At 39.8% G+C, this 20,516-nt stretch overlaps 1 protein-coding gene across 6 annotated transcripts in view; it reads right to left on the bottom strand.

Moving 5' to 3' along the window:
* The window catches only part of LOC134531658 (protein lava lamp-like), a 90,242-nt gene that overhangs the window by 34,618 nt on the left and 35,108 nt on the right, over nt 1–20,516 (bottom strand). For all 6 annotated transcript variants that reach the window (XM_063367433.1, XM_063367435.1, XM_063367436.1 and 3 more), the window contains 2 exons: nt 14,260–14,388; nt 1,944–8,011 (listed from right to left, as the gene is read on the bottom strand). In XM_063367433.1, the coding sequence (XP_063223503.1) occupies nt 1,944–8,011; nt 14,260–14,388 (6,197 nt within the window). The remainder of the gene's footprint in view (nt 1–1,943; nt 8,012–14,259; nt 14,389–20,516) is intronic.

Raw genomic sequence — 20,516 nt, 5'->3', positions numbered from 1 at the left:
ATGCTGCTCATGTATTTTGTGTAGGAATGGTGTCGTGTACCGTGGATGACGAGCAGTTGGGATGAACGACGTCGGGATGGACCGGCTGGGAGAGGCAGAAGTTGGAGTGGGGTGTGATTCTGCAGCTCACAGTTCCGCTGGCTGTTCCTGTCTCTGCCCTGAGTTGGTGCATCTCTTCGCCGTATCCCTCCTGGCTGCTTGCTGTCCCAAGCAGTGCTAACATGTGAAATTTTGTAAAACACACTTGTCCTCCGAGAGGAAATTGTCAATAAGTGCTAGTAGAACTTAGAGTTGGTATTTATACCTAAACAACAACCACTGTAATCACTAATTTAAATTTGTAACTGGATCACATAGAAATGATAGGGACAATTGGTTTTTTTTTTTTGAAGCAAACTTAAATATTCCCCAAGCATTGTTGTAAGCTTGTGGGGCACAAGCTCCTGCCGCCCGGGGTGATGTCGCGTAGCTCAAAATTATCATTAATTTATTTAATTAGTTTATTTGTTGAAAATACAATTTTAAATTCTTTTCGCTAGTTCGGGACTTGGTTTCCCTCACGCTAAGATGGGGTAACACCTTTGTTGGATTTGGGTTTTCGGGGGGGCTGGAAGAGTGCGAGTCTTGCACGTCTTTGTCTGGGAACGCAGGCGTGACCGCGTTTCAGCCAGGCCAGCTGACACGTTGTTTGCTGCAGTTCCAGAGAAACGCGGCGCAGACTTGTTTGTCGTTTTTTTTTTTGAGGCCAGCTGAGAGCGCAGATTGTGCGCAGTCGCCGTGCGCAGGCGAGTGTCGCAATCTAGCGGCCGGTTTTCTGACTACGTGGGCAACCTGGCGCGGCCGACCGCGCGGCCGGCTTGTTGTAATAACTTTACGTGTTTGTAAAACACAGGAAAACTTCCCGTCAGGATGTTTTCCCCGTAGGGGTTTTGCGGCCAAGAAAATAGCTTAAAAGAGATGTAAAATGTTTTCGCGGGGCGGTAATCCTGTGGAAGGCTGTCATGCTGCCCGGCCGCGCGGCGACTTGGTAATGGTTAGGTGAGTGCTATCGGAAATGGCGCCTGAGTGATGCCGGACTCTTAGCCTTCAGTGTTTCTTCGTAGTTAACTTTAAAAATTCTCGTTTGGTGTATTATTTGCTCTTATAAATAATTTGTTCTTAGAAACTTAGTGGTTTTAACGTGTAATACGTTGAGCACTACAGTTCCCTTTTTATTTTCAAGTATAACTCGGTAATTTGTTTGCATCACGATCCTTGTCTTTTCATGTAAATGATGACGTTATAAACTTAAACTAAATAATTTCTAAAATCCGTTTCGAGGTAGTGGATGTTCTTAATAAATTTTAAAAATGAAGTTGTGGAAGAGCTAATGAAGCTTGGTATCACTGGGTGGCCTGGAGGAAATTATTACGATTATGTTAATGTGTTAGTACTACTAAGAAAATCTTATATATGGTTTATTGTTTTTCTGTCGGAATATCTATAAGGCTGGTAGCGGACATGGAAGGTGCCTCATTATTTGTCAGCTTTATTTAATTGTTATAAATAAATGTGATTGTTCTATTGTTTTTAGGTTACTCTTATTTTTTTCTCAGTATCCTGATTTTCTATTCTTGTATAAGAATACACCTACTAAGATTCAATCCTCAGTGAGATGCTCTATGGCTAGTTAATGTTTTGAGTTTCTTATGTTCAGAGCTACATTTTTGAAGAATTGAACCCCCCCTCTGAAAGTGAGACGTGACAATATTATGTTATGAAATTTTGGTAATATTCTTAGATTATGCTTCTTACTTTACAGTTATTGACAAACAACTTTTTCCCACAACATAGGTTGCCTTCCGAAATATACAAACAGCCAAAAATTTAAAAATGCCAATTTTTGGCATACGACCTTTTGCAGTAACAGCAACGTTATGAAAGCTGGAGGCATGAAGAGGTACCTGCATGAGCTCGAGGGTGAGCTCGTCGCAGCGCACGTCCCTCTGGTGCAGCATGTACAGGGCCAGGTCCAGCTCGCTCTGCTCCCCGCCCCCCGGGTCCCCCCTCAGCGCTCGCAGCTCCTGCACGTCTTCCTCCCTCGCCGCCAACTGCCGTCTCAGCTCGCTCACTTCCTCCTCTCTGGCCTCCAGCTGCCGCCGCAGTTCGCGCGCTTCCGACCGCTCCTGGCTCAGACTCCGGGTGTCTTCGTCCTCCCGCCCCTTCTGCCTGTCCTCGCTCTTCCCTCCAGACTCCCCGCGCACTTGAACATCTCCCGGCCGTGAACTCAGGGACCTCGCGTGTTCTTCCAACTGCTGGACTTTCTCGTCTCTTGAAGCTATGCTATCCTGCAGTCGTCTTATTTCTTCGTTTTTAAGGCTTACTGACTCGGTCAGGGCCTCAATTTCTGCAGCCATCTTCTCTTGTTCGCGTAGTTGTGAGACGTAGTTCTCTGAATCTTTGTTGGCAAAAAGAGCAACAAAGCTTCCTTCTTCACCAGACACAGCTTTCTGAACACCATCTGTTAACTGTCGCACACTGGCCTCTAGTTCATCTCGCAACTGCAAAATGACTGACTTCTCCTCTTCAATGTTGACACATTCATGTAACCACTTATCTGCCATTCTTTCACATTTATTATACACCTTTTCAAAGTGACTTTGAGCTGTTTTCAAAAGTCTGAGCAACACTGAGTTTTCCTCCATTCTGAAATCATACTGTCTCCTTAACTCAGACATTTCTTTGGTTAATGAGTCAATCTCATCCTCATATTGTTTCTGCAAACTGTCACACTTATTACAAATTTTTGTTTCAGAGAAGTCTCCCATACTGCTGTTGTCACTTACTGTTTGACTTGCCTTCAATCCTGGATACTCACTCTGAAGACTCACCAATGCATGGGACAAGTTTTCATTTTGTTGAACCCTGCTCTCTTTCTCGAGCCCGAGATCATCCATGGTTGAAACTGTATTTTTTATGACAGCCTCCTTTGCGCTTTCTATTGCCGACAAACTGAACTGGTCAACTTTTCTCGAGAGGTCAGCTTCTGCCTTCAAGCGCAAGCTTCTTTGTTCCTCTAGCAGAATCTGGAGTTGTTCATTGTCCTCAGACAGTGCAGCCAACTGTGTACCACTTGTTGATTTCTCAGCTCTAAGTACATTCAACTCACATTCTAGCTCTCCAATTTTAGATAATAATAGTTTATTTTCTTCTGTTAACTCTTCAAACATCCATTCAACTGCTTCCTTTGCATTAGTAAGTTCTTTGAATCTTTTTTGGCAGAAATCCAAGTCCAGGTCTTGTTTTTCTTTTATTTCAAGGATTTTACTGTTGGCACTTGTCAAAATGTCGATTTGTTTCAACAAACTTTCCCTTTCCAATCTGGCCGTATCTAGCTCCGCAGTCAAATCGTTAATGTTTTTTTCTAAAGTATTCACCCGAATCTTGAATTCTTCTTCGATGGCAGAGTCCAAATCACCAAAACCAGAAGCTGACATGTTGCGCTTGGTTAACTCCAAATTCTCCTTCATCAAGTTGTCATTTTTAATCTTACTGTCCTTGAGCTTGTGAAGTAGTTTGTCACAGCGGATCTGCATGGCCTTGACCTCCTCCTCTGCGGCCTTCTTCTCCGCGACCAGAGCTTCCAGCTGCCTCTCCAGAGTCTCCAGCGAAGGAGACGACACCTGCTTCTGTTTCAGGTGCTCCTCCTCCAGCCTGGCCTCGTCCGTCCCCCAGCCCCATGACTCGTCTTCAAGTGCCACTGGCTCCACCTCCATGCTGAATGGGGAGTTGAGCTGCTCTTGGAAGAACGTGATGTTGTGGAGTTCCCTTGGCTCATTGTCACTGTCGCTTGGGTGCAGAGCCGGCTCGTCGGGCTGGTACGTCAGGTACGCAGACTTCTGGACGCACACTTCTTCCACAACGGGCACCAACTCAACGTCAGGTTCTTGCTTTTCCGGTTCTCTCGACAGAGCTTCTAGTTCTTTCACTCGCACTACAACGTCATTCCTTTCTGATTCAACGAGGTTGAGATTGCGCTGAAGTTGCAGTACCTGATCTTCCAACTCCTGTATACGTGTGTTATACCACAGTAAGTCTTCCATTGCTGCTGATGAGAGATCATCTCGCTTCATTGATGGCTGGAAGAAAGAGGAATGGGCCTCGAAGCACACAGAAGGATGTGTAGAGCTTTGTGAAGCGACATCATCAACATTTTTAACAGTAACATTTTCATCCAAAACATTCTGATCTTCGGGCATGAAGGAGTCCACTGTAGGGCTAACTGCACTTCTCACGTGTTCTTCTGCTAATGTGATGATGTTCTGGACTTCTGCCGAAGCCTTCTCCCATAAAAGTTGCCTAAGCAACTCATCTTTCTCCTGCTTTAATACTGCAATTTTATATTCACAGTCTGCATGCGCTGAAAGACTTGTGGTGTCGTCAGTGATTTCTTTAGCCCTGATTTCCTGCAACTCAACCTTTTTAGCATTCAAATCCTGCAATTCAAAATTCTTTGCGTTCAATTCCTGCAACTCAATGTTCTTTGCATTCATATCCTCCTTATACTTATTCGAAAGTTCCTGAAACTCATGCGTTTTTGCATTCAATTCTCCTTGATATCTATTTGAGAGTTCTTCCAACTGAAAATGTTTTGCATTCAATTCTCCTTGATATCTATTTGAGAGTTCTTCCAACTGAAAAGGTTTTGCATTCAATTCCCATTGATATTTATCTGAGAGTTCCAGTAGCTCAGTATTCTTAGCAGCTAATTCCCCTTGCAAAACATTTGTTTTCTCATTGAGCAAATTTGTTTCTTCTACATAGTGATTCAGTTTCAAATATGCACCTTCCAAATCAATGCGAGCATGTGAAAGTTGCTCCTGAAGGTCAAAAATATTTTTGTCATACTGTTCTATTGTTCTGTGAAGCTCTGCATTGACAGTTTCAAGTTCTGATATTTTATTCTGCACAGAAATTTCTTCATTTTTGGCCAGTAAGTGTCCTTGACCACCAAACTGTAGCTGAAGTAGACGTGTTTGGTAGGTTTTTATTTCTTCTTCTTTTTTGACAATAACTTCCTTCAAACTACATAACTGTATATTAAGTTCTGCAATTTGTTTTTGGAAATCATCATAGTTTTCAACTTTAACGTCAGTAACATGCTGAAGACTTTCCATTTTGTTTCCTAATGAATCACATAATTTCTCCTTCTCTCTTTGTAGTTGCAAGATCTGGTTGTTTTGATCATTCAATTTCCCTTCCCATTCATCAGATGCAGATGTTAGAGTATCTTCAACCTTCATTAGTTTGGAGACTAGCTTCCCTTCATTTTCAACCAAGTTCCTTCTCTCTGCTTCCAGCTCCTCCAGCTGCTGATGGCAAATCCTCAGATCTGACTCCAGACTGTCGCAGTACTGCCTCGACTCCTCCAAGTCTCTGCTCTTGCTCTCCATCTCCGTGGCCTGCTGTCTCAGCTGCATCATGAGGGCCTGCACTCTCACAGATTCCTCGTTGAACGCAGACTCAAACTCAGAGAGCCTTTCCACTTCGTTCAACGTTTCTCTGGAGCTAGTTTCCAATGCTGCGATACACTTCCGCAACTCGTCTCGTTCTGCAGTCATCTCCTTCACGCAGCTCTCTAGTTCTACCTTCTTCTCCAGCAGTTCCTCGACATTCTGCCTGGACGAGGTCTCCGTGCCCACAAGCCGAGCCAGTTCCACCTCCAACAGCCGTCTGCGCTCCTCCTCTTCCTGGAGTCTCATCCCCACCTCCTCCAGCCGTCTTTCCTGAGCCACCAAGCTCGACCGCAACGAACCGTGCTGCTCTCCCATCTCGGACACCATGTTCTCCAAGGACTGCACTCGGTCCTGGCTCCTGGCCAAATCCGACTCCAGCGACTCTACCACCGCCTCCCTCTCCTGTAGTTTGGCCTCGGAGGCGGCCCAGGTCTGCTGGTAGCGCTCCTGGATGGAGCTGATCTGTTCCTCCAGCTCCACGATCTTCATATCCCGCCCGACCACGTTCATGTTCTGCTGGCTGGCATAGCTCATTCTGTCTTTCACAGACGTCTCCACGTTAATGTCGTACTGCAGCTTCTGCTCCGAGATGACGTCCTGTAGCCCTTCCACCTTGCCCATGGCTTCCACGTAATCAAAATCCTTTGCTGCCATTTCGTCTTCCAGTTCGGCTACACGCCCTTTGTTCTCGCTCTTGTTCACTTCCAGACAATTATTTCTCTGTTCCAGCTTGTTGATTTTAGACATGAGATGGTTATTCTTGTACTCTGCATCGTTACATTTTTGCAACAGCTCCACCTGTTCTACTCTCAACTGTTCAATTTCCTTTTCCCTGTAATCTAGTCTTGCCTTCAAAGCAGCCATCTCGTTCTGCACTTGTGTAACCTCATCCTGGTCATGTGTTTCTCCCGGATGCAGTTTCTCTGTTACTTGTTTCAATTCTGATGTTTCCTCTGCTAATTCCAATATTTTAGACTCCTTATCTCGCATCACTACTTCTAGCTCTTCACAATGAAATTTCATTTGAATCAATTGCTCTTCTTTATCTTTCAATATCACCTCCAAATCTTTTGCACGACTAGCATTTTCCATAAGAATGGCCAACTTTGCATTCAGTTCTGAGAGAGTGGATTCTTTAGCCTCAATGGCTACTTCCAAATGCTTGACCTTATCTTCTGATCCTCTTAAGGCCAAAGCTTTTGCTTTCAAATTGGCTGTTAGTCTTTTAAGTTTCTCAGTCTTTTCTTTATTCTTGTCTTCACTTTCACCTAACTTTCTTGCTGTTTCTGAATATTCCAAACATTTCGAATTTAGTTCATGTTTAACACTAGCTAAATCATCTGAAAGTTTATTTAGGGAATCAGTGGTAACTTCCAACTGTTTTTCTACTTCCTCACTGTTTTTTATTCCTAGCTCCAATTTCTCAATGTACTTATTTTTCTCAAGGATATCATTCTTCAGGTCACTTGCCTCTTGTATCAACTGTTGGTTTATACTATTTAACTGCTCTATTTGTACTGATAACTCTTCAATTTTGTTATGAAAGTTTGATTCAAGGTTTTCTTTAACAACTTTATTTTCATTGAATTGCACATCTAGCTGGTGCTGTTTTTTATTAAGCTCTGTTTTCAAACATTCTAATTCACTGTCTTTACCAGCAAGAATATTTTCTAATTCTGAAATTGAAAACTTCTGTGATTCCAATTCAGCCTGCTTTTCCTGTAATCTTATTTCCAGCTCAGAGCACCTGTTTTTGAAGTTCTCTTGCACCTCGTTCAAGATGTGCTGCACCTCCCGAAGTGCCGACTCTCTCTCTTTCAAAACTTGCCCATTCTCCTCCAGCACAGCCTGGAGTTTGAGAATGTTTGAATCACGCACACGTATGCCTTCAACGTGCTCCTGCAGCACGGCACCCAGCCTCCCGTTCTCGCTCCTGACGTCTCGGAAGCGAGCCTCCAGGCCCACATTCTCCGTCTCCAAGGCCTTGAGGCGGTCCTCGACCTCGGAGCAGCGCGTCTTCCACTCCTCCAGGTCCGCGGCCATGTCTCCCACGTCCTTCAGGATGTCCGTGATCCTGTCGCCATCCTCCTCCCGCGTGCGGTTGTCCACGGCCGACAGCCGCTCCAGCTCGGAGATCATCTCCCGCTGCATCTCCAGCTCCTCCTCCTTCGAGTCCAGCTTCACGCTCAGATCCGAGATGATCGTCCTCTGCTCCTCCAGGCTCCTCCGCGCCTCGCCCAACTCTGCCTCCAGGCTCCTCAGCACCACTTCCAGGTTCGACGAGTCCTTCTCGTTCTTGCCGACGCGGTCGCCCGCCTCCTCGCCCATGGACAGCTCCATCACCTCGAACTGCTCGTCCCGGCTCTGTGTGGCCGTCACTTCCGCCTTTTCTCTCAGCAGCACGTCCACCTGCTCTTCCAGTTCCACCGCCTTCATCTCCATACTCGTCAAGGCGGTCTTCAGTTCTGCGTTCTCAGCTACTAGGCCCGATATCTGCTGCGTCTGGGCTTGTTCCCCTGGAAAATAGCACATGCATGTGTGAACCTTTCAACGTGTCTTGTCTGCTCACAAATCAGGTGGAATTTTGAAAATCAATGAAAAGAAACTTAACCACGAAAAAAAACTTTTCAACATTTATAAATATGTATTTACATCAACAGTAAAATACTGTTAAACATACTGACAAATTAGCAATTATGTAAGGAAAACAGTATGATGTTGATTATTTCCAAAAGGAAAAGCTTGTCCAATACACAAAATGTTGCAACTGAGCCAAAAATATTTTTTTTCTTTTCTTTCAATATGTATTTTTATACAATAACTTGAGAGCTTATTAATTTAAAAAAAAAAAAACTTAATTCTAGAAAAATTATTTATAATGTAGGTACTTTGTTTAAAATCACAAAAATTCAAAGCATAGTTTTCAACACAAAATATTAAAATCAAAATTATAGCAGAGAGAGTGTACAAGGTGTTGACGAACTTCCAACAAAGATGACAGCAGTGCTTTAGTACTAACTAAGCTAACAGTAATTTCACAGGATCTGAGCAAACTTTGTTCAGCAAAATGGAACTACCAAGCATTGAGTATTACATCACAAATGTCACACCTTTGAAACTTGCTTTGTGCAGGAACTATACAGTGAAGGCACATACCGGATAAGTAATAAAACAAATTAACTTAACAGAAATAATTTACATTGAAAAAGCTAGCTTTTCTGTCATAAGGCAGCTTAACATGGTGTGCTAAAAACAAGAAAATCACATGTAACTTATAATGTTCATAACCCAAAAAAAATTTCTCAGATTAACATTGTTGTGCACAATAAAAAACTATAGATAGTACGGTCCATGTTTCTAAAGAACATGTCACCATCAAACCCTATCTGAAACTCCTACAACTCCTGAAAATGTACAATGTATTAAGTCATTAGAATTAAGTTATAAATTTTAGTACCAAAATGATTTACTAAAACATACCTTCAGATTCCATAAGTGAGGATGGTTTGAAGAAATCTTTCCCAGATTATTGGTCAATGTCAGAGAACTGTGGGGAAAGAGGGGGGAGAGATCTTTTCCCCCCGTAAATTGGATCAAAGTCGAAGACTAAGATTTAAGCGGAAGATAAAGAAAATAAGCATTTGATTGACCTTCAGTTTTCCAAAGCTTCACACACCCCTGTAGCACACCTGTGGAATTTCCTGTAGTCCTTAGTCAACACAAATTTTGAAACAAGTTGGGCCTATTAATAATTGAGAGTGTTTTATCACGGTTCCTATTCGACACTTAAAATAACACAGCCTTTTTCAATGCTTGCCTGCAGTCTGCAAGCATTGTTATTACTTTCTACCACCCACAATGTGTTATCACATGAACGACACTGTAAAGTGTTATAAAGCACAGCTGAATGGGGTTGTCACTAATCCCCTCGGGTCACCTTCACTTGTCAGTGTGCAGCTCAATCTAAGCGCAGGTGCAACCTCCCCTCAAGAAAATAATGTCAAAAAGATAGTTAATGCAAAAAAATTGGTTGTCTGTAAAGTCACTTTACGGACGATAGTTTAACGTGACGTCATAACAAAACATTGATGAAATTATTGATCCAGAAGAAAAGGAAATATCATATTCGGCCTGAGACTGAGCCGTAATAGGTTTTTGCAACCAACCCATTTAGGCATTAAAAATATTATATTCTTTGAGGAAGAAATTTTTTTTTTAATTTTTCCATCTTTTGTATGATAAAATCTACCTCTGCATACTTTTATGAATAAAATTGAATCACTTATATTGAATTATCACTATTTTGTATGGATACAAAGGAGTGAAATGAAATGTACAATTTAATTAATAAAATTACTTTTATTTGCATTAATTAATTCAAATATATTTATTACTTTTGAAATTTTGCGTGCGCAGTATTTATTTTTACAAGTACAAAAAATTTTTTTGCAGCTGCCGGGATTCGAACCAACTTCCTTCCAATTAAAAATCCGCGATGTTAACCACATGGCCACAAGGCCATACTTGAAATATTGTAGTTTTAGATATTATATATACATTTATAAACATTTTGTTCACGGTAGGGGAATAATAATATTTAATTTTATAGAACGATTTTATAACAAATACGCATCCCAAATACACCAAACGTATTTATAATGTGTTACAATATTTTTTAAAACATTGTGCAAAAGATCCCGGGTGTAATTTGAATTATTATGTGTAACTGTAAAACACCATTGTTGGTTCAAAACGTATTTGAATATTCAATATTACTTTTAAATAACCGTACCGATTGTGCTGAAAATCGGTGGACGATCGTTAAATTACATAATATTAATAATTCAAACGACGAAAATATGATTGAAAAGTCAAATCGATGGTTGTTCCAATTAAGTTCATGGTGCTTGCAAGTTGATGAAACACCTGTCAGTAAGCTGAACATACAGTTACTGACCGGGCGTGTAAGTATTACAAACCGCTAGCCCCCTCGTAGATAATGAAAAAGATGGGCCATGGTGGTTGACGGGTCAGATAAATCACCTACAAACAGGGCAGTTAGTACTCACTGACCAACGAGTCAAACATAGGATTTTTCGTGTTTGGGAAACATGGCTGACGTTACTATGAGCTAATAAGTTTTCAATAGGTCCCCTGCATTTTTCTCTCCAATTAATTCCATAGTTCTCCATTATTAGCTCATTACATATCATCCTATATAATGACCCCCTGCAGACGAGACAATATCAAACAGTATTCATTCATATAATTCCTCACGATCATTGTCATCTCAAGACACCCAACCCATCTCCGACCATTCAGGCACAGACTCAATGATACACACTCATACTACAGTACTGTCAACGGGCCATAAGGTGCAGAACATGACAGCCTGTCAAGACTAGATACCACGTCCAGAGAAGTTAGAATATAATCAGCTAGACACTTGAGTGACATCACATGGAAGGTTGAAAGTAATGATTGACTAGTTGTGGCAGCAGATTTTTAGGTATATCAGATGAAAATTTAAAATACAGGTCATACATGAGAGCTCACTTGAAATACAAGAAAATATAAATATGGGTCATATAGCACTGTGTTTTTACTTAACATATTGAATAGTATTTTAAGAGAATACAATAGAAATAAAAGTGCAAACACTTACAACCAGCCAAATAACATTGAATGTACTGGATCTCAAGATGAACACCATACCAAAATGGCTGCAGTACTATCAAGACAAGAACTGCATTCAGCTTTAAGAATATGTGAAAAGTTACTTTTATTGGGTAAAGTTAAGGTTCTTTCTCACACACCAAGAAATAAAAGTGGAAAGTGCAAATACATAAAACCAGCCAAATAACATTGAATGTACTGGATCTCAAGATGAACACCATACCAAAATGGCTGCAGTACTATTAAGACAAGAACTGCATTCAGCTTAAAGAATATGTGAAAAGTCACTTTTATTGGGTAAAGTTAAGGTTATTTTAGGGATGGGGCGAATCCTGATTTCCTCGAATCCGAATCCTAACTCGAATCCTCAACTGGAATTGCCGAATCTCGAACCCAAACCCGAATCTTTTAATAGATGATGTCCACATATCTAATATAAGTGAGATGTATTCTGCTTGCACTAAAAGTCCCTTGACTTTATCACATGTAGATTGGTACATTTCTGGTATAAGTGTATATAAAGACAACAATTTTTTCTTGAGAAATTTCAGTTTTAGTACAGATTAGCGGTTAGGATTTTTTCTATAAATAAGCTAGAGGTCTGCGAGCCTAAGAATTTTACTTCGAGCCGAGCTCGAGCTTTTGTGGTACAGTTACACTTTTGGGAAATTATTTTTATCTTAAACTTAATATCATGTTTGAATAAAGTATTAAAATGATGTGGGCTTATTAATTTTGGGTAACTATTTACAGTGTGTGTTTACATTTTGCACTGCTAGAAAAAAAATAACATTTTTTTTCATTGAATCTTACCTGTTTCCATTGGTTCATTAGTAACTGATATCATCCAACTAACATAACCAAGTATATGTTTGTGTAAATGTAACATATCTTTGGAAAAATTTCACCCTTGTCAATTTTTCTGGAGTCCTTACTGAGCTTCAACAAACTTAGCACCAAAAATCATGTTGTTTGAAAAGTACATTCACATTGTTTCAACATTTCCACTTTTCAGCACAATAATTCTGAGATTGTCACAGAGTATTAAATTCTGTTCTTTAATCTATCATTCAGAACAATAATTTGTTCTGCACGTTCAGGAGTTAAATTAGCTCTACGATTGGAGATAGTGTTTCCAGCAGAAGAGAAGCGTCTCTCGCTGGCAACCTGCTTGGCTGGAATGCTTTAGTAAAATTGCTTAACCTCAAAATTAGTGTCATAAATATCTGTAACTGGTCATTAAAGTTTAATCAATTGAAAGTAATAAAAATAAAAACATTTTACTTCATTCAATTTACACTTGCAAAGAAAACATACACACAATAAACCTACATGGAAATTAAAGTCTTTTTCAATATCCTGAAGTCTCAAATATGTTTACTCATGTCATTAAATGTAGAGCTGTATTGAAGAAGCCGATTTTGCCAATATTTAGTTGAATCGGCATTTCTGCCGACTTCCGAAACAGTACGCTCGTTAATTTTCGGCCGATATTACTGAAAAACGAAAGTTTAACTTTTTTTTTTTTTTTAACAATGTTCTTTAATTTAATATGTCATAAATAAATAATACATTACTATCACGGTAAATATACATCTCAGTTGTTACGGTAACTATAGTGCAAATATGGTAGCTATCAAGCTTCTGTAGTAATTATGGTATTCTACAAAGAATCTTTAGTTCTTTTTATGGTAGTTATCTTAAAATAACTATTGGGTTTGTACTGTAGTTATGGTACATCATCCATATTTCTTCGTATGTTGTTGTTCATTTGTCTTTTCTTCATATTTACGTGTGCCATTATTTGAGACAAGAAGTTTCAGAAAAAAATCTAACGGACATTATATCACACATTTAATGGCGTAAATGACGAGACCTCGGGCAATTTAAACGCTTTATACGGAAAAACCTACCATGCGGGACCTCGTAAGCGAGTTTTACTGTATTTTTTTCCCGTAAATAGTAAAAACCGAATCCTTTGACGAATCCTATATCAGATCCGCCGAACCTTCGAATCCCTAGGATTCGGCGGATTCGGCGGATATTGGATTCGGTCGCCCCATCCCTAGGTTCTTTCTTACATACCAAATTCATTTTTATGACATTTATTTGACTTACAAGCTACTCCTGTACATGTATCATTATAGCTCTTTGTGATTTGTTGTTTGATTGCAAAAGTTATTTTCCAAGTGCGGAAAAATTAAAATCGAATGTAGTTTCCCGCCCGAGGCAGAGTCTACATGGATGGAACGGGGCTGATTCTCAGAGCAGCCGGCTGCCCTACCTGGGACAGACCTGTCATTCCGGTCAGCCTGAAGGATATGTGAGATGAGATAAGATGGGTATGGAGGAGCAATGTAATGAACTGGTGGGGGAAACAAGAAAATCCACAGGCCATACCAACAACCACCATGTTTCACCCATGTGAATACATATCCGGATTTGACCACACCAGGAATCAAACTCAATCACCTTGGTAGGAAGCGAGTGTTCTAACCACTCAATCACCGTGGGCTGTTAAAAACCACAATGTAATAATTATTAATAACTTGTGTAGCAAGAAAATGAACTAACTAACTTGGTGTTTGTGACCGAGCTTTAAGGGCAGGCTTTATCTTAATTACAAATACAGGGATAGGCTGCAGGATAAGTATTTACTTGTGAAATAAATTTTCACAAGATTTACACAGTATTGTGATAGCTAGCAATTTCAAGCAAGAAAAATTTCCGATTTTAAAGAGCTTAGGCTACTACTTTCCAAATTTTTAATTAAAGATACCAATTTAGTGTGTGCATTATTAAAAGTAGCATAGATTTCAGGCAATACATAACCTAAACAATGTTTTCTCTCAGCCACTAGTGTGATTGACCTTCATGGATACAAAATTCTACTAGTGCCTGTAACAAATCAGGACAAATGTGGACATTCGTTTGTGACAAAAATTATACGTTTTGAAACTCTTTACCATCCGTTAAATTTATGCCTAGCAATTTCCAAAAACTGTTTGCGTGTGTGCACATAGACTGGAATAACAAAAACCCACAGTTTGTGTATCGTAATGGCTGAAGGGTGTGAGTAGAGACTTACTCTGCAGGAGGTTCAGCTTGTCAGCTTCCAGCAGGGATATGACGTGGACATGGCTGTCCAGGTCCTGGCTGGACTGCCGGACACGCTCCTCCAGCTCTGCTACCCTCTGCTTCAGGCTTGCCTCTGAAACTGTCAGTCCGCACTCGGCACGTTCATTCCCTCCCTTCCCCCATCACTTCCGCCATCTTCCCGCCTCCCTGCAAGACACCTCACACACAGCTGCCAGTCTCACCGTGTTCCCTACAAGTTAGAACAACCAAAAACTATTCACATTTGTGATTCTCTACAACTTACGCTAGCTGAAGGATTTAAGTACACTTCATCATAGCTGTTGCCTTTTCGATGTGTCCTGTTTTTTATTTATGTATTATTTAATAAATATTTATTTTGTATAACATTTTTTTTCGTTTCAAGGAACATATATGCAACATTTACACCCTTGAACGTAATTTTTAAAAATTGCACAGAGTTTTTAAAAATCTGATATGACAAACTTTTTTTTGTTAGTTTTGCAATACATATTTTTAGCTGACTTTTCTCCCCTTGTAATGTAATAAGAGAAAAACATTTATAAGCTTAAATTATTTATACTAAAAAATAATTCATACATAAAAAAACTTGATGATCAAGAGAATGAATAATAACATATTTCCTATTGCCTGATATTAAATATAACTACATCTGACCGTCAACTAGAAAATCACTGCTTCCATTATTATTTATTACTATTTTGAATTAAATGGTTTACATAATTAAATTGTTACATGCTAAAAGGAGTACTAACCATGAACTGTACACTTTGTGCATTTTGCAGTACGAACCGAATGAATTATAATGGTAGTGACAGCATAACTGTGCAATGAGAAAGATTCTAAGCCAAGGAAGATAAGACGTGTTCTTAGAGGAAAGTATGTCCCAGCTATAAACCTATCAAAAACTTATTTCATGTAATTTGTAAAATCCATTTAAATTATTTCAGGACAAATTTTTCTGAACTAAAGTTGTGTTTCATTGAATTACCAAACTTAAGAGCCAATACATTGCAGGGTAGCGAGGTACAGTTTAAGTGTGTATGTACTGAACAACAAAATGTGACACTCATGATAGATATTATTAGGCTGGGTTATTTCACTAACAGTAGTTTAGCACAAGATATTACTGTTAATGAGGCTTCCATCATAGCAGACCATCTCAGCTTGTGCCTTGAATTACTTCTTCACTCTATTCATGAAATGTCAACCTCTTTCCTCCACTCCTCCAATCCCTTGCCAGGCTTACTAAGCCTTTCCAAAGGCCACAGACATTTCAGCAAGCAGTGTGAGCCATGGCCCTGCAGCGACTCACTCACCCAGGTCATATTACTTCATACATCAAGTACAAGTTACAGTTAAGTTACAGACAGAAAATAATTTTACAACACATACATCTTGTACACTATTTGAAACACTTGTGATGTGAAACTAGGATTAATAACCAAAATATAAAATACCAGGTGTGTCAATTACATAACCGAACTGGTACTGCAACCGGCAAAAAGCAAGCACCCGCGGCAAACATGTCTGTTCAAACATGTCTGTGCGTGTTGACGCTTCCCCCACCCTGAAATCGATGGGCAAGCTTGTAAGTCGCTAAGTCTCATTGTAGCAATCGCCCGTTCAAGTACTTGTGCTAGCATCTCATTAGAAAAATGCACAGTGTTCAGATGGAGCAAAAAGTTAACCTCAAATTTATTGTCAAACTGGGGAAAACTGCTACAGAAGCTCATGCCATGTTAGAGGAAGTGTACGTAAGTGAATGTTCATTGTGCACACAAGTGTTTGAGTAGTGAAAATGTTTAAGGAGATCCGTGAAACATCTGAAGACGATCCACGCACTGGACGACCCTCGACATAATTAACAGACGACAACACTCAGAAAATTGGTAAACTGATCCAAAATTGTCATCTGAAGAACATCCTTGCTCCTGCTGAAATCTCAAGAATTAACAAAGAGAGTGTCAGATTTTGAATGAAGCATTCAACATGGACAAAGTTTGCACAGAAATGGGTTAAAACTTCTCACTCCAGAGCAAAAGAAATTGAGAATGAACATTTGTGCTTACCTTTCAAACAACATTGATAATGATCCAGAATTGTTAGACAGAGAGATTATTGAAATGAATCGTGATTTTTTTCTTTATGATCCTGAAACAAAGCGCCAATTCATGCATTGGAAGAGCCCAAACTTACCACTACCAAAAAAAAAAATTAAACTGAGCAAATCAAAATTCAAAACCATGATGATTTTTTTTTATAATCGTGAACTGTCTACGTTCACTGGATCCCAGAAGGTCAGACAGTCAGTCTACATTATTACATCAAGGTTCTGGTCTTTTTTGAACAAGTGAGGACACGAAGACCCTACTTGTGGAAGAGCAAGTCCTGGATGCTTCACCCAGACAATGAGCCAGCCCATTCTGCCTTGTCTGGGAAGGCGTTATTTTCAAAATATAGCATCATCGTGTAGGACCACCTACATACTCGCCCGACCTGGCCCCCAGTGAATTTTTTTATTTCCTAAGATCAAATTGAAGCTTAAGGGGACAAGATTTGACAGTGTGGAAGCAGTGAAAGCAAAAGAGACAGAAGTTCTCAAACAAGCTGACAGAAGCAGACTACCAACACTGCTACGAACAATGGAAAATTCATATAGACTGTTGTAGAAATAGACAAGGAGGGTACATTGAAGGAGATAAACTTTCTAATGTAATTGGTGATCAATAAAATGTTTTATAGGATCAGTCTGGTTATTTAACTGCCACACCTCCTATACGTACTTAAATTGCAATTACAAATTTTTTTCTATATAATATTTACAAAACTATACAAAAATAAAACAGGTACGCTCATACTACTTTAGTAATTAAAAGGTCTTTATGATTTTTTATATTGATAATGGACCTAACTATTAACTTCCTGAAAGTTAATATACATATTCTGTTATGACAACACTGTATTTCAAGCTAATACATAGCCACTCTTTACTAAAAATTAGTAATAAATCATAAGTGTTAGGCTATTGAAAGTAGCTACCAGAGACGAGAGGTTTTTAATGAAAATGTCAGAATATTTTCAATATTTGACACTACTTTCTAAAAAAATCTTATCAAGTTAAAAAAAATTTAAATTTTAAGATTAGGGAAAGTTGTGACTTATACTACCAAGTGAATTTGGATAAAAAATTTCCATCACCTTCCATGAGTCAATGTACAACAGGTTATTGTCTGTGTCATGTAGGGTTTTTAATCAATTTTGTTGTCTTGTCTTTAACTTATGCTCTGCAATGGTAACCTAGAGTTATATTTAGCTAGGGGAGATCGCAAAGGAGTAAATGTAATAATATTGTTACGAATGCAGACAGGACCAAGATGCACGCAGGGTTCAAAGCTGGCTGGCGGCCCTGCACAGCCACTGAATTCACGCGTCATCCACTGGTGTAAGGCATGCCACATGTGCCTGCCGGGATTACAAGGGTTCTTGTTACCCCTTCCCCCCCCCCTTTTCCCCCTCGCACCCTCTCGCCTCAGGCCATTGTCAATGACCCTTTTAGTGGCCTGGGAATTCTGCAGGTTTCGCGAGGCTAATTAGGCTATCTCATGTCTGAAACCAAAATTTTACGAACTAATGTGGGGAGAACTGGGTTCGTAAGAGATAGCCCAATATGTTTTATTACAGTTTTATTAATTACTAATATTTACATTACTAATAAATAATTGTACTTAAAAATGTCCGATCAACAATCACTGGCACTTCAAAATTTGTATTCGCAAGTCACAAAATGTCTGACAAGTTCCACAGTTTGCACTCCTCACTGGTGCTAGGCTCAACAGTGGTTCAACCTTTACCTCGTGCCTGTCCATACACACAGTCTCACGGCACTCAGTCGCGCTCTCACGATCCCTTGTCGTTCCGCGCCCGCCGCTCACGAGGGGGTCTTAAACCCTCTTCGCCGATGTCGCACTTCCCTTCACTCGCCGAACTCTCAAAACACTCGAAACTCCTGCACTGATTGGCTTATATACCTGTGGAGGCCGTGAAGAGACGCGTCATCCTGGGCCGACCCGACGCCCGAAACATCGAGAAAGGCAGCGGCCTCGGGAAACCAGCAGAATTCCCAGGCTGCTAAAAGGGTCATTCACAATGGCCTGAGGCGAGACGGTGCGAGGGCAGCAAAGGGGGGAGGGAGGTAACGAGGACCCTTGTAATCCTGGCAGACACCAGTGGATGAAGCGTGAATACAGTGGCCGTGCGGGACCGCCAGCCAGCTGAGAACCTGGCGTGCGTCTTGGTCCTGACTGCGTTCGTAACACTGCCCCCTCCATAAACGGGTAACACATCCCTTCCAGCATATTTCCTCAATCGATACAAATGTATTACTTTCATCCGTCCTCTCTTTCCTCTCTGGATAAGGTATACCACGCTGCTTGCAGCTTAGAGCACCTGCCCATCCTTCATTGTGGGTTATACAGCCACACCAAATCACCCTCCTGAAATCTTGTTGAGTTAGCCTTCAGGTCGTTCCTAGTCATCATTCAGTTCGTCACTAATGGAAGATTTTTGAGGGCTTCTTCATGTATGAGCACCATTCGTTCCTCTAGACCAGGGGTCGGCAACCTTTCGAGTCGGAAGAGCCAAAAATTACAATTTACAAAATTTCAAAGTTTTTAAAGAGCCACAAAATTTTTTCATGCCAACAATAAATAGTACTTGCATAAATAAAGTTTTTTGATAAAAAAACGAATCTATTTATTCATAAGAAAAATTTATTCGTATATAAGTAGTGTTTTTTTACAACAAATTAGATAATATTTATGGTCTTATTATATAATCACTTATTATATTAATAAAAAATTAACACAATTAAACACTTACTTACAGCACTAACTTGTACTTCAATAACAATTAATTGCGCAAACACATTCAATGGGAGCATTGGCTTTGCATGGTTTTAGAAAGTTTGGATAAATTTGGCTCATAACTTGTTGTTTTAAGTTTCAAACACGACTCTAAACTTTCATTTGTTAGTTGGCTTCTTACTTTACTTTTAATTATATTCATGCAAGAGAACGTTTGCTCGCACGAATATGTCGATCCGAAGATAGTCAGCACTCCAAATGCCAACTTCTTCACCTCACTGTAGCAATCAGGAAGACTATTCCATGCGTCGAATATAAATAAGTGCCTCAACTCGCGGCATTTCTTTTAAAGCTGTCCACTTTTGTTGTGTTACGTACATACATTTCTGGACCTACAACTCTTCCAACTTGCTTTTCAACTCTGTAAATTTTCCACTCCACAAAGCTTTACTTTTTAAATCGATCAATTGCATTTCTAGAGATCCAGTATCAACTCCAAATGGATGAATGTGGATTTCATTACCATTTGTGTTGAGAGGATTTACTATGAATGCTAGAGTGGTTTAGTTGGTTTTGAATGGTTGAAATCTGTCAGCAAATTCATCTTTAATTTTTTTTATAACTGTGCTGAAGTATTTCGTGTCAACAGTTGCACTGGTTTTCTCGTGATATTTCTTTAGAAATTGAAAATGAAGTAATTTACCGCTCTGAATATCTTCTGCAAAAATAATTAATTTTTCTTCGAAACTAACCAATTCTTCTACCAAAACATAGGCTAGGTTTCCCTTTTCTTGCAGTTTTAGATTCAGCTCATTTAATTTCGCTGTGATATCCACCATAAAGTAAAATTTTTGCAACCATTTGCCGTCCTCTAATTCAGGGTGATTAATGCCTTTTTCATCGAGGAATGTATTTATTTCATTCAAGCACAAAGCAAAACGTTTCAGCACCTTACCTCTGGAAAGCCATCGCAATTTATTGTGAAGAAGGAGGTCGGAATACTGAGTCTCCATTTTGTTTAAGAATTCTTTAAACTGACGATGGTAGAGTGCTTTTGACAAGATACTGTTAACAATATTGATTACCAAATTCATGACCTCAATTATTTCGTCCAGAAATGTTTGGGCACAAAGTGCTTATTGGTGTATTATGCAGTGAAACGTAAGAATTTCGTGGTTTATTTTGCTCTGAAGAATCGTTGTTGTCCCTTTATTTTTCCCTGTCATCCTTCTGGCTCCATCTGTTGCTATTGAAACGATTTTATTTAAATCGATCTTATTATCTTCGAGGCATTTTATCACGGCATTCGCTATATCTTCCCCTCTAGTTTGTCCCGAGAGTGGTAGCAATCCTAGAAGTTCTT

This window comes from Bacillus rossius, chromosome 5 (genome assembly GCF_032445375.1).
Source record: "Bacillus rossius redtenbacheri isolate Brsri chromosome 5, Brsri_v3, whole genome shotgun sequence".
Lineage (NCBI taxonomy): Eukaryota > Metazoa > Arthropoda > Insecta > Phasmatodea > Bacillidae > Bacillus > Bacillus rossius.
Note: the sequence above shows the minus strand (reverse complement) of the source record. Positions and strands in the feature narration are given on the sequence as shown.